Source organism: Rana temporaria, chromosome 3, assembly GCF_905171775.1.
Source record: "Rana temporaria chromosome 3, aRanTem1.1, whole genome shotgun sequence".
In the NCBI taxonomy this organism is placed as follows: domain Eukaryota; kingdom Metazoa; phylum Chordata; class Amphibia; order Anura; family Ranidae; genus Rana; species Rana temporaria.
In genome coordinates this window covers 369,660,349-369,675,877 of record NC_053491.1, presented here as the reverse complement: position 1 = coordinate 369,675,877, position 15,529 = coordinate 369,660,349, and the positions used below count along the sequence as shown (strand labels likewise).

General features: G+C 45.9%; 1 protein-coding gene across 2 annotated transcripts in view; it reads left to right on the top strand.

Annotated features, from left to right (window-relative positions):
• The window catches only part of LOC120932779 (solute carrier organic anion transporter family member 1A2-like), a 39,133-nt gene that overhangs the window by 9,673 nt on the left and 13,931 nt on the right, over positions 1-15,529 (top strand). For both annotated transcript variants that reach the window (XM_040345452.1, XM_040345453.1), the window contains exons 4-11: positions 3,478-3,610; positions 5,417-5,526; positions 10,008-10,157; positions 10,295-10,393; positions 10,550-10,780; positions 11,629-11,793; positions 11,959-12,154; positions 14,153-14,315. In XM_040345452.1, the coding sequence (XP_040201386.1) occupies positions 3,478-3,610; positions 5,417-5,526; positions 10,008-10,157; positions 10,295-10,393; positions 10,550-10,780; positions 11,629-11,793; positions 11,959-12,154; positions 14,153-14,315 (1,247 nt within the window). The remainder of the gene's footprint in view (positions 1-3,477; positions 3,611-5,416; positions 5,527-10,007; positions 10,158-10,294; positions 10,394-10,549; positions 10,781-11,628; positions 11,794-11,958; positions 12,155-14,152; positions 14,316-15,529) is intronic.

Below are 15,529 nucleotides of genomic sequence, written 5' to 3'. Positions count from 1 at the left end.
TTGGTTGACGTTTTCAAATGCTTTATTTTCCCGGTCAAACACGACCAACATGTAAACTTGAGGTAGACAGCATAGGTTGGTGAAGGAAGAGCAACTTCACAGTATCAGGCTATGGATAGTAAAGGCAGTTCTGCCCCTTTTTTGTATTAATCTGCGTCGCCACTCCAGCCGGAGTGGGTAAAAGTGCCCCTGGACAGACCTCTCTCACAGGCCTGGCAGCCAGAGCGCCACTCAAAGCTTCTGGGAGGAACACGTCTCTGCCACCGACTTGGCTCTGATTAAATTAAGATATTAGATGAGACCTCTGCAACAGGCATAGTGCTGAAATTGTGAATGTTTGAGCGTATCCTCCCAGTATATCTCTTGGGGTTACCGACTGACAGGTTGAATATGACCTGTCAATGTCTGGTCACCCAGATCCCTGATGGTTCGTTCAAGCCCTGTTGGATCACCTGCCTCCGGGTTCTCCTCAGACCGATCCCTCACCGAACAGCACCCAGCTTGGGATCTTCTCAATAGAAATGGGGACCCAGTAAGTCACTGGGGCCCCGCTGTAGTATGAGTCGCTCTGGTCTATGAGAGCCCAGAGTCAGGAACTCCGCGTAGCATGCGACCCCGGCCAGGTAGGCCATAGTGGTGGGGCCCGTGATGTGCGCACACCCTAAAAAACCTGGAACCAGGAACCCGCGAAGAACCCTGAACAACGGCCTCCGCCACAGAAATACCCCTCCCAGCATGCCCCGCAAGGGAAAACTCCTCATTTCTCTATCTTTATCCTTTTTTATTTTTCACTTGTATTTTTATCCTATTTTCCTTTCCTTAGTCTCTTTTTTTCCTTTCTCTCTCTTTCTCTTTATATATACCCCCTTTTTTTTCTATCAGTTCTTCTTCCCTCCTTTCCCTCTTTGTCTCCCTTTCTTATCTCCTTTTTGCCGCCATTCATCTTTATCTATTTACACTTTCCTGTGCCCTCCATTACTCCTTAGTCTGCCTTTTCTTGTTTACCTGTGTTCCTTCTGTGTCTCCTTTCCTTGTATCCCATCTGATGGCTTCATTTCCCACGTTTACTGTCTCATTTTCAATGGAAGTAATATGCCTAGGTGGGCGGGGTCTCCTGATGTCATCCGTTTCCATGACATCAGCAGCCCCAGCCCTGGCAGCATCCCATTGCCTAGCTATCGCCGGCCGCAGTGCGCCTGCGCGGACAGCGATCATTGTTTTAATTAGATTCGACATGCTGCCTAGCAACCACGGATCCCTGCACTCATACAGCGTGAGTCATGCTGTTCTGCTGATAAATGACATCGTCGGCAGGGCAGGAGAGCCAGGAGAGGAGACACAAATGCCTGCGGTGCCCTATGACCAATCCGGGACTGAGCAACATTATGTGCAGGAGTGGCATGCAATATGGGCTTGTGAAGGGTTTAAAAGCATGCAGCATGTGCAGGAGGGAATGAAGAGGGACATCACGGTGAGCTGCAGGCATAGAGAAGGAGTGTGGATGGTATGACGGTGGGCAGTATGTACATAAGGGAATTTTATTCGGCATAGGCATAGTAGAAGAGTGCAGAGGATGTGCCAGTGCACAGTATGCACAGTAGAGGAGTATGGAGGGGGATTTTTTTTTTCTGTGGGTTGGACTGGATGGACTTATGTCTTTTTTCAACCAGACTACGTACTATGATGTGGTGGGAAGTATATGTTGGAGCAATGAGTATAGCATCTTACATGTGATAGTATATACAGGAGATGATTGTGAAGGGTCTGAGGGTGGGCGACATGTACAGAAAAGGAGTGCTGAAGGTATGACATGGGGTGGTATATACAGGAGAGGAGTGCATAGGGTCTAAGGGTGGCCAAAATGTACAGGGGAAGATACATTTTATATCTATATATATATATATATATATATATATATATATATAAAAATATACAGTATATATACACAGTGGGGCAAAAAAGTATTTAGTCAGCCACCAATTGTGTAAGTTCTCCCACTTGAAAAGATCAGAGAGGCCTGTAATTGTCATCATAGGTATACCTCAACTATGAGAGACAAAATGTGAAAACAAATCCAGACAATCACATTGTATGATTTGTAAAGAATTTATTTGCAAATTATGGTGGGAAATAAGTATTTGGTCGCCTACAAACGAGCAAGATTTCTGGCTTTCACAGACCTGTATCTTCTTCAAGAGGCTCCTCTGTCCTCCACTCATTACCTGTATTAATGGCACCGGTTTGAACTTGTTATCAGTATAAAAGACACCTGTCCACAACCTCAAACAGTCACACTCCAAACTCCACTATGGTGAAGATCAAAGAGCTGTCGAAGGACACCAGAAACAAAATTGTAGACATGCACCAGGCTGGGAAGACTGAATCTGCAATAGGCAAGCAGCTTGGTATGAAGAAATCCACTGTGGGAGCAATAATTAGAAAATGGAAGGCATACAAGACCACTGATTATCTCCTTCAATCTGGGGCTCCACGCAAGATCTCACCCTGTGGGGTCAAAATGATCACAAGAACGGTGAGCAAAAATCCCAGAACCATATGTAGTGAATGACCTGCATAGAGCTTGGACCAACGTAACAAAGTCTACCATCAGTAACACACTACGCGGCCACAGACTCAGTTCAATGAAGTTCAATGGTTCCAAGCATGCGTCGACTTGATTCTGAGCATGCATGGATTTTTCTCCGATGGAGTTCCACACAGACGATGTTTTTTTTCTATCAGTTTTGTATCCATAGGAAAATTTTAAAACATGTTTTATTTTTTTTTTTATGGAAAACAAACCGATGGGGCCCACACACGATCGGCTTGTCCAATGAAAACGGTCCATCGGTCCGTTTTCATCAGACAAACTGATCGTGTGTACAGGGCTTTAAGGTTTGACCTCATATTAAATGGTTTTAATAAATCTGAAGACAAAAATCTGCAGAAAATCGAATGCCCCGTACACACGATCGGTTTTTCCGTCGGAAAAACCTTGGATGATTTTTCCGACGGAATTCCACTCAAGCTTGGCTTGCATACACACGGTCACACAAAAGTTCTCTGAACTTTAGTCCGCCAAGAATGCGGTGACGTACAACACAACGACGAGTCCAATTCTTCCGAGCATGCGTCAAATTGTTTCTGAGCATGCGTCGGAATTTTGCGTGTCGGAATTGCTACAGACGATCGGGTTTTCCAAAAGGAATTTTTTCCGTCTGAAAAATTGAGAACTGGCTCTCAATCTTTTGTTGACGGAAATTCCGACAGCAAAAGTCCAATGGAGCATACACACTGTCAGAATTTCCGTTCAATAGCTCACATCGGACTTTTGCTGTCAGAAAATCCGATCGTGTGTACGGGGCATAATAGTGTGTATGGGGTCTAAAACACAGTTTGCATCGCTTTATAAAGAGATTTGGTTTGTACGATCAGTGCTGGGGTGGATCTGATTGTTTTCCTTCTATTTATTGCTAGGCAATTTATTGGTTATCACTTTGGTCAGCTACTTTGGAGCAAAATTACATCGGCCAAGAATGATCGCCATCGGATGTTTGATCATGTTTGTGGGAAGCTGTGTGACAGCGCTACCCCATTTTATTATGAAGAGGTGAGGAAAAAATAATAATTAACTGGAAAGGTCTGTGATGTCAGCTAATAACAGTATATAGTATACTAAATATATAAAACTTCTGGTGTTCTGTAAATGTATTCTCTGCAATAATCAGTTCCTGCTATAGTGTAATTCAGTGGAGATATTGAAATAACATTATACATTTAAAAAAAAATTGTTTAAGAAAATAGTGGGTGGGTGGGGGGGGGGGGGGGTTGTATCATATCACATTATGCAAACTAACTGAATTCATCTTGATTTAAGCAACTTGTGACCCCCCTACAGCTTCAATCAGACAGAAAGAGGGCAGGGCAGTATTGGGAGGCTCTGGGCTGTCAGACAACAGTTTGAATATGAATGAGGAGAGTGATGACCTCACCAGGGTGCTGCTTCTCCTTCATCGTCAAATGACAGGCTGAGGGTGAGTAGGTGACCAGGCTGTATTCCTTTACTGTGTTGAAGAAAAATAGTGGCAATGCGGTTTCTCAGGAGTGTGTGGATCACAAGACTGGCTGAACATAATTCCATATTCCTTACTATCTGTGTATACTGTATGTAGGATGCTGTTTGCCTGAAGTTTAATGTTGAATATTATTAGTAATAGTCAGTTAAAATAATTTAAATTTATAGGTACAATAGAGATAAATATTTAGGAGAGGTCAGTGCTAAATCCCACTTAACTTTTCTGCTATCACACAGGAGAAAACAATTTCCTGTGTGATAGCAATTGGAGGTGACATGTTCTCTTTATTGACCCTGTCACCTCCAAAACAGGAGTCCTAGCACTGTGCTAGAACTCCTGTCACAGCTGAGATGGGAAGAGCACAGCTCTCCCCTCTCACTGTGTACATCGGCAGCAGGGACAGGTAACAGACCCGGTGGCCGGGGGAGGACAGAGTCCCGAAGACAGAGCCAGCAGAGAGAGGTATGTGGGGTGGGGGGGAGAGGGGAGGACGGACGGGAGCACATATTTTACAAGTGATTTTGGCGACATCGCCGCAATCACTTGTTAACGAGCAAGCGGATTCCCCCATAACGTACCGCCCTTAACTGTATGTTCCAGGCATCGGGGCACTCCATGCCACTGCCGCCCCTTGGAGCCCTGCCGCCCGAAGGCCTGGCCTCAGTGGCCTTGTGGGAAATCCGGGCCTGGCTGTGCCTGCACTACAAGAGTCAATTACATGTTTTGGCCTAGGGGAACAAAATAGGATTATTTACTTACCTGATCCTCCACTGCTTCCGCATCTAGACTGGTCCCCTCAACTTCTTCCCCCCACACATTTCGGTTGTCTAGGATCCTGACTTAATGAAGACCAAAGAAGGGTCCAAAGCCCTGCACTGGACATAAGGATGCTGAGTAAGGATGAGCTCCGGCGTGTTCGCATAGAACACGTGCAGAGCCCGCCAGGAAGTGTGCACGGCGCTGCTCTAATAACAGCCAGGGAGACATTTCACGATCCCTGCAGCCGAGCATCGGGACACTGTCTCCCTGGCTGTGATTAGCACAGCGCCGTGCTAGCTTCCTGGCGGGCTCTGCACATGTTCTATGCGAACACGCCAGAGCTCATCCTTAATGCTGAGGGACAGTCCACAGCCTGAGCATGAGGGAGCGCCATCTATCAGGGAGCAGAGGATCAGTTAAGTAAAACTATTTCTCCTCTCCCCTGGACAAAATGGGCAATTAACCTTTGCAGAGAAGGTGCATCCCCACTGCAAGGTATAATTAAAAATGTTCCTGGAGTTGGGCATTAAATGAAATGTAAAGCATTATATTATCCCTAACTGATTTTCTGTCCTATGCAGATATCAGTTTGACAGAGCTGTCGACTACACATCAGACAATATGACATCTCATACACACTTGTGTCTGGCCAATCACAGCCGTTCCTCCGCTGAGTTGGACTTCCCGGAAGGTAACTTCTCGAATCAGATACTTATGCTGCGTACACCATGGATTTTTTTCCGAAGGAATTTTGGCTTAAACTTGTGTTGCATACACACGGTCACACAAATGTTGTCTGAAATTCCAAACGTCAAGAACGCAGTGACCTACAACACGTACGACGAGCCGAGAAAAATTAAGTTCAATTGGCAGTGCTCTTCTGCTTGATTTTGAGCATGCTTTTTTTGTGCGTCAGAATTGCATACAGACGAGAAGATTTGAGAACCAGCTCTCAAATTTTTCTTGTCGGAAATTCCAACAGCAAATGTTCGATGGAGCCTACACACGGTGGGAATTTCCGACAAAAAGCTCACATTGAACATTCGTGTGTACGCAGCATTAGTAGTTCATCAAATCTGACAAGACACCTTCATATCTCTATAACAAACAAAATGGCCCCTGCCCCATCTATAACTGGCCTTCACAGCAAGGAACACATGGAAGAGCAAAACATGAAAGATAAAACCAGAGGAAATTCCCAGTTCAACTTACCAACCAGTCTGCTGACTAACCAAATTAACCCGTCTAACAGTATGCGGTAAAAACAGAGGTTTAGTTAGCACACAATTGCAAATGCATGCTTAAGCTGCAAGGCTTCTTCGCAGCACCCTGTATTACCTGCAGTCCAAACTTACACATGCGTTTGCAAATGTGCAATGAGTTGGTAAGCAGACTAGTTTGTGAGTTGAGCTGGGAATTTCTCTGGTTTTGTCGTTCATGTGTTGTCCTTCCATGTGCTCCTTACTGTGAAGGGCAGTTACAGGTGGGGGCAGAGGCCATCTCTTTGTCACTGATGTAATATTGGTGAGGGGACACACTGGACATCTTTGCTGCCATTGTGCTATGTGCTGGGTCTTCAGTGTGCCCCTGTGCCTTTAAGGAGGATTGGGCTACCTCCAGGCCCACCTGCCCCCTATCCAGGGGCGGACTGACAGTTCATGGGGCCCCCGGGCAAAAGGAGATCATGGGGCCCCCTGTGTCTCCGCCCATGTGTCCCCGCCCACATTCATTCTTCTCACTGATCACCAATGTAAGGGACATTCTTCTCACTGATCACCAATGTAAGGGACATTCTTCCCACTGATCACCAATGTAAGGGACATTCTTCTCACCGATCACCAATGTAAGGAGCATTCTTCCCACTGATCAGCAATGTAAGGAACATTCTTCCCACTGATCACCAGTGTAAGGAACATTCTTCCCACTGATCACCAATGTAAGGGACATTCTTCCCACTGATCACCAATGTAAGGAACATTCTTCTCACTGACCACCAATGTAAGGGACATTCTTCCCACTGATCACCAATGTAAGGGACATTCTTCCCACTGATCACCAATGTAAGGGACATTCTTCCCACTGATCACCAATGTAAGGGACATTCTTCCCACTGATCACCAATGTAAGGGACATTCTTCCCACTGATCAGCAATGTAAGGAACATTCTTCCCACTGATCACCAATGTAAGGAACATTCTTCCCACTGATCACCAATGTAAGGGACATTCTTCCCACTGATCACCAATGTAAGGAACATTCTTCTCACTGACCACCAATGTAAGGGACATTCTTCTCACTGATCACCAATGTAAGGGACATTCTTCCCACTGATCACCAATGTAAGGGACATTCTTCCCACTGATCACCAATGTAAGGAGCATTCTTCTCACTGATCACCAATGTAAGGGACATTCTTCTCACTGATCACCAATGTAAGGGACATTCTTCCCACTGATCACCAATGTAAGGAACATTCTTCCCACTGATCACCAATGTAAGGGACATTCTTCCCACTGATCACCAATGTAAGGGACATTCTTCTCACTGATCACCAATGTAAGGAACATTCTTCCCACTGATCACCAATGTAAGGAACATTCTTCTCACTGACCACCAACGTAAGGAATATATATAGGGAATAACACTCACTTAGGCTGGATTCACACCTATGGCATTTTTAGTGCTTTTTGCATTTTGCAGATTTGCACTACAGAACGTGTTCCATAGGAAACCATGTTAAATGGATTGTTGTGCAAATCTGCAAAATGCACAAAAAATGCCATAGGTGTGAATCAGCTTTAGTCCAGGTTCGCACTGACAGCGGGAATGAAATTGTGCGAGACAGTTCAGCTAAACTCGCATGATTTCATACCCGCATATCAGTGCGAATTTGGCGGGTGATTTCAGAGACATCTGTGAGGGTTGCAGCACAGATGTCTATGGAAATTGCACCAAGAAGTCGCCAAAAGTTGTACAGAAACTACTTTTGGGAATCGGCGCCACAAATGGGGCATCGCACCGATTTGGTTAGTGCCATTGCCATGCGATTTGACATGTCAAATCGCATGGTAAATTGCTTCAATGTGAACCAGGTCTAAGTGCTATTCCCTATATATAACACTGATATCTACACACTGAGTGGCATTCAGTGTACCAGATATCAGTGTGCAGGGGCGGATTGACCAGTCAGTCGGTAACTGCCCGAGGGCACCGTGGTGGCAGGGCCCGGGCCGGCTCAGTCCGCCACTGGAGGTGCCCGCAACAGTGGCAGCTTATCATACACAATAAAAAAAAACTGAGTCTGTACCCCCGAGAAAGCAGTGCCTTGAACCATTAAATCCCACTAGCTAGGTTGATGTGGCTGTTGTATATGAGGGGGTCGGGAGGTATGAGCTGGCCGGTGTCCTGACGATATGGTTCCTCTATCTGATAGTTTCCGACCTCAACTGTGCATGCTCAGTCAGAGTCTACGGAAATCTCAGAGGCTGAACAGCTGTTTGTCCGCTGTAAATGGAGCATGCGCAATGCGCTCGCTCCCGACCCGATGCTTGGGGCTGGTTATACACGGCTCCTCCACTCGATGGCCAGTGCTTTTGTCAAAGGGGTGGATGTGATATTGAGAATATCAACAAACTGGGGGTGTGTGTAACCAGCACCAAGCATTGGGTCGGGAGCGAGCGCAGTGTTCATTGCATATGCTCTGTTTACAGCTAACAAACAGCTCTTCTGGCTTGGAGATTTTCGTAGCCTCCGACTGCGCAAGTGCAGCGCCTGCGCAGTCGAGGTGGGAACCTATCCGATAGGGGAACCATCTTGACAAGACACCGGGATGGATGGCTCAACATGTGCACTAGTGAATAGCCCCTGACGTGACCTGCTACCTGGTAAATAAGCACAGACACAGCACAGGGCAAGAAGGTAAAGAAACAATCAGCATGGGCATGGCTCTTATTACACAGATTAGACACTGTCACGGTAACTGCAATCACAGGGCTTTCATTACTTATCACACTGACCTGCTAATCTGCACACAACACAAGGCAGGTCACTGTGAATGCCATTCGTTCCTTTGTCTGTGCAATTCAGTGTGCTCTGCCTGCCTCTCCAGTCCAGCAGCAGCAGCTCCTTCACATGCAGTCCTCCGAGGCAGTGACTTATGGCCCCGCCCCCTCAGCTGAAGCACAGGGGAGAGAGGTGGCCGGAGCGCCTGTCATAGTGTCACTTTACATCCCCACACGCACGGCTCACGGCTCTGATGAGCCATCCATCCTGGGAAGCTCATAACTCCCGAGCGAGCCTCTTATACAAGGCATCTCGGGGGTACAGAGTACAGACTACGTTTTTTTTAATTGTGTAGAAGCTGACGCTGCTGCGGGCACCTCCAGGGACGGACTGAGCCAGCCCGGGCCCCCCCACCACGGGGCCCTCGGGCAATGACCGAATGACCGAATGGTCAGTCCGCCCCTGCCCCTATCTATATATTAGAATATATGTGCTTCCACTGTGGATACTCTCATAAATGTATAGGAGTTAGGAACGCAGGCAATACAGGGTGTCATGAAGAGGCATTGCAGCTTAAAGTGGAGTTCCACCCAAAAGTGGAACTTCCGCTTTAAGCACTCCTCGCCCCCAGACATGCCACATTTGGGAGTGTGTGCCCTCTTTTTAGTGGGACTTCCTGTCCCACTTCCTCCTTCCTTTTTTCAGCTGCATAGGCGGCGACTCCTCTCGCCCTAGGCGGCCCCTTCATGCCATCGATCTTCTAGGACCCAACTCAGGTTCCAGAAGATCGGCTGGCCAATAGGAGAGCGCAGCACGAATCGCGCATGCGCAGTAAGAGCCCGGCCATAAAGCGGAGGGGGAGAGGAGCGAGCCTCCAGGCGGCCGCACTGCTGGACCGTGGGGCAGGTAAGTGTCAGTTTATTAAAAGTCATCAGCTATGCTTTTTGTAGCTGTTGACTTTTAATAAACTAAAACACGGAGGGAACTCTGCTTTAAGCATACGTTTGCAAATGTGTGCTAACTAAACCCCTGTTTTTAACGCATACTGTTAGACAGGATAATTTGTTTGGTAAGCAGACTGGCTGGTGTGTTGAGCTAGGAATTTCTCTGATTTTGTCTTTCCTTCGTATCTCTATTCTTTTTTAATGATGCGGTCTCTTTCTCTGGCAGAGTGTGCAGTCGGCTCCTCTGAATCGTTCATGTGGATTTTTGTTCTGCTTGGAAATATTCTACAAGGAATTGGTGAGACCCCAGTAGAGCCTCTGGGAGTCTCCTATGTGGATGATTTTGCAAAAGTGGAAAACTCACCATTTTATATTGGTAAGTCATATTTACTGAGAGAGGCATGAATATTTATTATATATTTTTTTGCAATCTGGTACAATAATAGGTTAGATAAATGGAAAAATGGAGAGACAAAATGGATGCTACATCTGATGTCTTCCTCTGTCCTGCAGGAATAATACAGACTCTGTCCATCCTCGGGCCACTGCTGGGTTCCTTGTTGGCATCTTACTTGGCACAAATCTTCGTGGATGTTGGTTTCATAAATCTGGGTAAAGTCATTTTTACTTCTCTAGAATTTACACATTTTAAGGGCAGATATTGTTGTGGTTAAATGCTATTCATTACAGCCAATGATATTATGAGGAAATAGTGACATCATTGAGGTCTGAGGAGCGTACATCATCTCACCACCTCTCTCCTTACAGATGAGATATTTATAACAATGACAGACACGCGTTGGGTTGGAGCTTGGTGGATGGGTTTCCTGGTCAGCGGAGTCCTCAACCTCTTTGCTGCTGTACCATTCTTCTTCCTTCCAAAGACTCTGCCTAAAGAGGGGGAAGAGGGTCTGACTGAGTTGAGGGAGACACTGCAGCCACCACCAGTACCTGACAACAATACAGAGACTGCCAAGAGCAAGGAGCTCACAGTGCAAGGTGAGATCAGTCATAATGTCATATAGTGATCTCATGAGGCCACTCAGACTCAATGTAGTGAATGCTAACAGTCTTATGATGTCACGTGATAAGTGATTACTGAAAGCCAATGTAGTAAAAGCTGGTAGTCTGATGATATCATGTGATCATTTGAAGCCAATGTAGTAGAAAATGGCAGTGCGATGTCATGTGATCAGTCAGAGCCAATATTCATAAAGCTGGCCATTTCATGTCATGTGATCACTCAGAGGCAGTGTCATTAATGCCCTGTACACACGATCGGTTCATCCGATGAAAACGGTTTGATGGATTTTTTCATCAGATATCCAATGAAGCTGACTTTCATCAGCCTACACACCATCGGTTAAAAAACGTAAAACACAACGACGTGCTGAGAAAAATGAAGTTCAATGCTTCCGAGCATGCGTCGACTTGATTCTGAGCATGCGTGGATTTTTAACCGATGGACGTTTCTATCGGTTAGTTAACCATCAGATAATTTTAAAACAAGTTCCTAGTTTTTTAACCGATGCATAAATTACCGATGGGGCCCACACACGATCGGTTAGTCTGATGAAAACGGTCCATCAGACCGTTTTCATCAGACAAACCGATCGTGTGTACGCGGCATAAAGCTGGCAGTGGAAATAATTTTATGTAATCAGTTAGAGCTAGCTTAGGGAAAGCTAGTACTGTGATGTCATATGATCAGTGAGAGCCAGTGTAGTGAAAGCTAACAGTGTGAGGGTGTCATATGATCACTTGGAACCAATGAGCTATCACTCCACATGTACAGTACATATACAATCCATTGACTGCTTTAATTTCAGCCTTCTTTGTTCTTGCAGGATTTCTATTCTTTTTAAAGAATCTGTTGAAAAATAAGGTCTACATGCTGTTCATTCTGGTCACAGTCATTCAGTTCAGCGCATACGTCGGTTTATTTTCATTCTTCCCCAAATACCTGGAGCAGCAGTATGGGAAGTCTGCATCAGAGGCCATTTTTTTGATAGGTGCGTTCAGAGACTGAAGAGCTTATGTACCTCTGGAAGCTGGGAAATAGGGGGGAACCCGTTGATATCCAGAGGTACCAGGAGCTCTCCAAGAACATTGCTTGATGAATATCTGTCTATGTCCTCCCCTGAGGCCCTGTCAACTAATATGTCCTGTCTCTGCAGGGGTGTACAGCCTGCCTGTCATTGCTGTGGGCTACTTCCTGGGTGGATTTTTAATGAAGAAATACAAGGTCTCCACCTTTCTGGCTGCCAAGATTGGTTTTTTCACCTCCATAACAGAATATCTTATCTATTTTCTGGCCTTCGCTATGTTGTGCAAGAATGCAACAGTGGCCGGACTCACTGTGACATATGATGGGTAGGAAATGGGGAAATGGTGGGAACCCTAATATAATGTTATGTGGGGTTTTGTCTTCTGAGGAAACCCTGTAACCACTCTCAAGCAAGGCTTGAGCACTTATGATCCAACAAGGTTTATCGTGGAAGTGTCAGGGTTAATTCAGTTATTTTGGTAGCGATTAGAATATTCTGCAGTGTCAGTGTTGAAGTGAAGGTACAGTGTTTTTTTTTTTTATAGGGTTTTTTTCTTAATTTCTTTTTCTGATCTATAGCAGGGGTTTCAAACTGAATTTCGCTGTAAGCTTCATTAGCATTATGGCTGGTTGTATCTGTAATACTATGCATCTACACATAGGGGTACTCGGGAGTATGCAGCTTTCAGGAGTGCAGGGTTGAGGGGTGAGCTATGTGATGGTATTAGAATGATATCCCCGTCAAACATTCCCTTCTTCCCATAACGAAAGTCACCCAATATTCCACAAGGAGGAATATTCCTGGAATTGCCCAATTAGCCACACATGAGTCAGAGCTTACTGCTGGAACAAGACACTTTAATGGCAGCTTGCTGCTGGTATATATGCAGTTTACAAGCTAAATCCTCAATCACAGAACAATGAACTCTCCACCCCCTTTTCACACACAGTGGGGGCTCCTATACAGATTATAGGCAGACACTTTGGCGCCGACTCTGAAGACACATTTCTTTAGATAATGACATCAGTGAAGGTAATTACTAGTTGTAACAGAATACGTTATCTAGACAGCTTGGCCCCGCATATAGAAGAGGTAATTACCACACTGAAGCAATCAGAATAATTAACATGAGCCCCTTCTAATCACAGTAAACAGTAAACACAGGGCTTCTTCACACAACACACTAGATCAATTACCCTTTCAAATAGGGAGCTGGCTGAGGAAGGGACATTAACATTTCAACAGAGGAATGAGTCCCACCTGAAATCACCTGTTACATCTAACACACACACAATTACTAGCAGGGAGAATTACACTGAAGCATATCCTTCACAAGCTACATACAAAGTGCAGGGTTTAGGGATTTGCTACATACAGAGTGCAGGGTTCAAGAGTGCAGAGTTCAGGAGTATGTGGTAGGCAGGGTTTAGGGGTGCACTACATACAGAGTGCAATGTTTAGGGGTGTGTTATGCACAAAATGCAGGGTTCAGCTCTCTTTTACAGGCTGTCTACATCTCACTTCCACTCCTCAACCCTCGACTCTGACCTCTGCACCAACACCCCCCATCCCCTACCTCTGCACACATCTCCCTCCACGGCCCTCATCTCTCCCTCCTCCCCCCAAAAGCTTTTGCGCATGTCACCTACCCGGCCCTTGTCTAGTACCTCCTGGTAGCGTAGGTGGCTCTGCCTCTATCTCTCACTTGCAGGGAGATTATTAGTCAGCATCTGTCCCTGCCATGCCCCCCCATGAGTGCTGTCCTTGTAAACACAGAAGGCTTCTGTATTTACAAGTGACAGTGGTGAGCGGAGGGTGAGAGCCAGAGGTGGTGGAATGGAATTCCACCACATTCTGGCTGAAAAAATCCCTGGGTGCAAGGGGCACATGAAATGGACTGGCGGGTCAGATTCGGCCCGCGGGCCTTGTGTTTGACACATGTGATCTTTAGTATACCAGCTTAAAGAAAAGGATTCGATAGCAGGGGAGATCAGACTATACACACTGCTATAGAAGTCAGAGGAGGGATACCCCATACTGCTCTCCTAGCAGAGGAAGACCTTTTCTCATTGAGTATCTCAGAGGCTTCCAGTAAACATGCAGGCAGCACTGAGCTGTACAACTAGAACTCTCAACTCTGTGTAAATTTGTAAAATAAGAGTTTTCATACAAATGGAAAAAAGAGAAATAATTTAAAATAATTTTATCTTATAACCCCCCCCCCCCCCACAAAAAAAAATCATTACATTAAACATAGACGTGTTCCTGTGTAATTATTGCACCTCAGGTTTGATCCACACCAAAAAATCTTCATCTGTTTCAGAATTGAGAGCACTTCCTATTCAGATAACCTAACGGCAGACTGTAACCTGAACTGCAACTGCCCTACCGATGTCTGGGACCCTGTGTGTGGTGATAACGGAGTGGCCTTTGTCTCTGCCTGTTTAGCTGGCTGTTCCTCCTCCAGTGGAAGTGGACAGGGTGTGGTAAGTAGTGATGGACAGCATTATTCTACTGAAATAAGTTGCACTTATTTTTTTTCATCAAAATGTAGTAAAAAGCATCCTCAGATTGTCCTCTTTTGGGGTCCCACGGCGGCTCTCGTGGCTCCTCCCCGCAAAAGATAACCCCCTCTGGGAAGCTCTCTCCCAAGGTGTTACCTTGCGGGCGCGCTCCTGTGTCATACACTCGGCGTCCATAGCTGCCGAGTGTATGACTCGGCCCTGCCCCCGGCAGCTGTGTCATTGGATTTGATTGACAGCAGCGGGAGCCAATGGCTGCGCTGCTATCAATCTATCCAATGAAGAGCCGAGAAGCCTAGGAGAGAGCGAGGCGGGATCGCACCCATGGAAATTCGGGGCTCAGGTAAGTAAAACGGGGGCTCGGGGGGGGGGGGGGGCAGACAATGCAGGTTTTTTTTCACCTTAATGCATAGGATGCATTAAGGTGAAAAGACACAAGGGTTTACAACCCCTTTTATGATGATAACAAATGCAGACATCAATCTGAAACATGCTTCTTTTCTATATCTTCCCAGGGCAATGCTCCACTCGTTGCTCAAAAGACACCATGGGCAATGAAACATAAAAAAAAAGCAGCATTGTCAGGAACCATGACTCAGACGGAAAATGCAATAAAAATCACACCTTTTAATACAATGGAAAACATGGTACAAATCAGTAAACATAGTCAAAATATAGCCGGGGTACGGAGCCAAAGCGGGTAGTCAGAACAAGCCAGTAAATCAGGAAGCCAGAGAACAGCGTAGTTGGAGACAGCAGACAGGATCAGAAACCGGAAGGGATGTCAGTGTCATAATTCTGCAGTAATGTTTCATGCCCTGTCTGTTTGCTTTCCTCTCTGTCCTGTGCATCAGCTTAGGGACCGCGCTCTCACACCTGCATGTTTAAGTAATCTTCTCTCTGCATGACTCCAACCCAGCCTCTAACAAGAAACACTATTTAACTCTGTGCACTGCAAGCCATGTCTATAAAGGCATTCACCTGATACACAGACAGTGTTCTATTATTGTCAGCCATAGCTCGGCCACGCTACTCAAATTGGTGCCATCGCTCCCCATGCTGCAACACTGCTCCACGCTACTACTACTCCTTTAGCGCTGTTACATCTACTGCAATACAGAGCCATTGCTGGGGACAACCTTGAGGCCTTCCTTGCTGAACACCTTACACCACAGAAT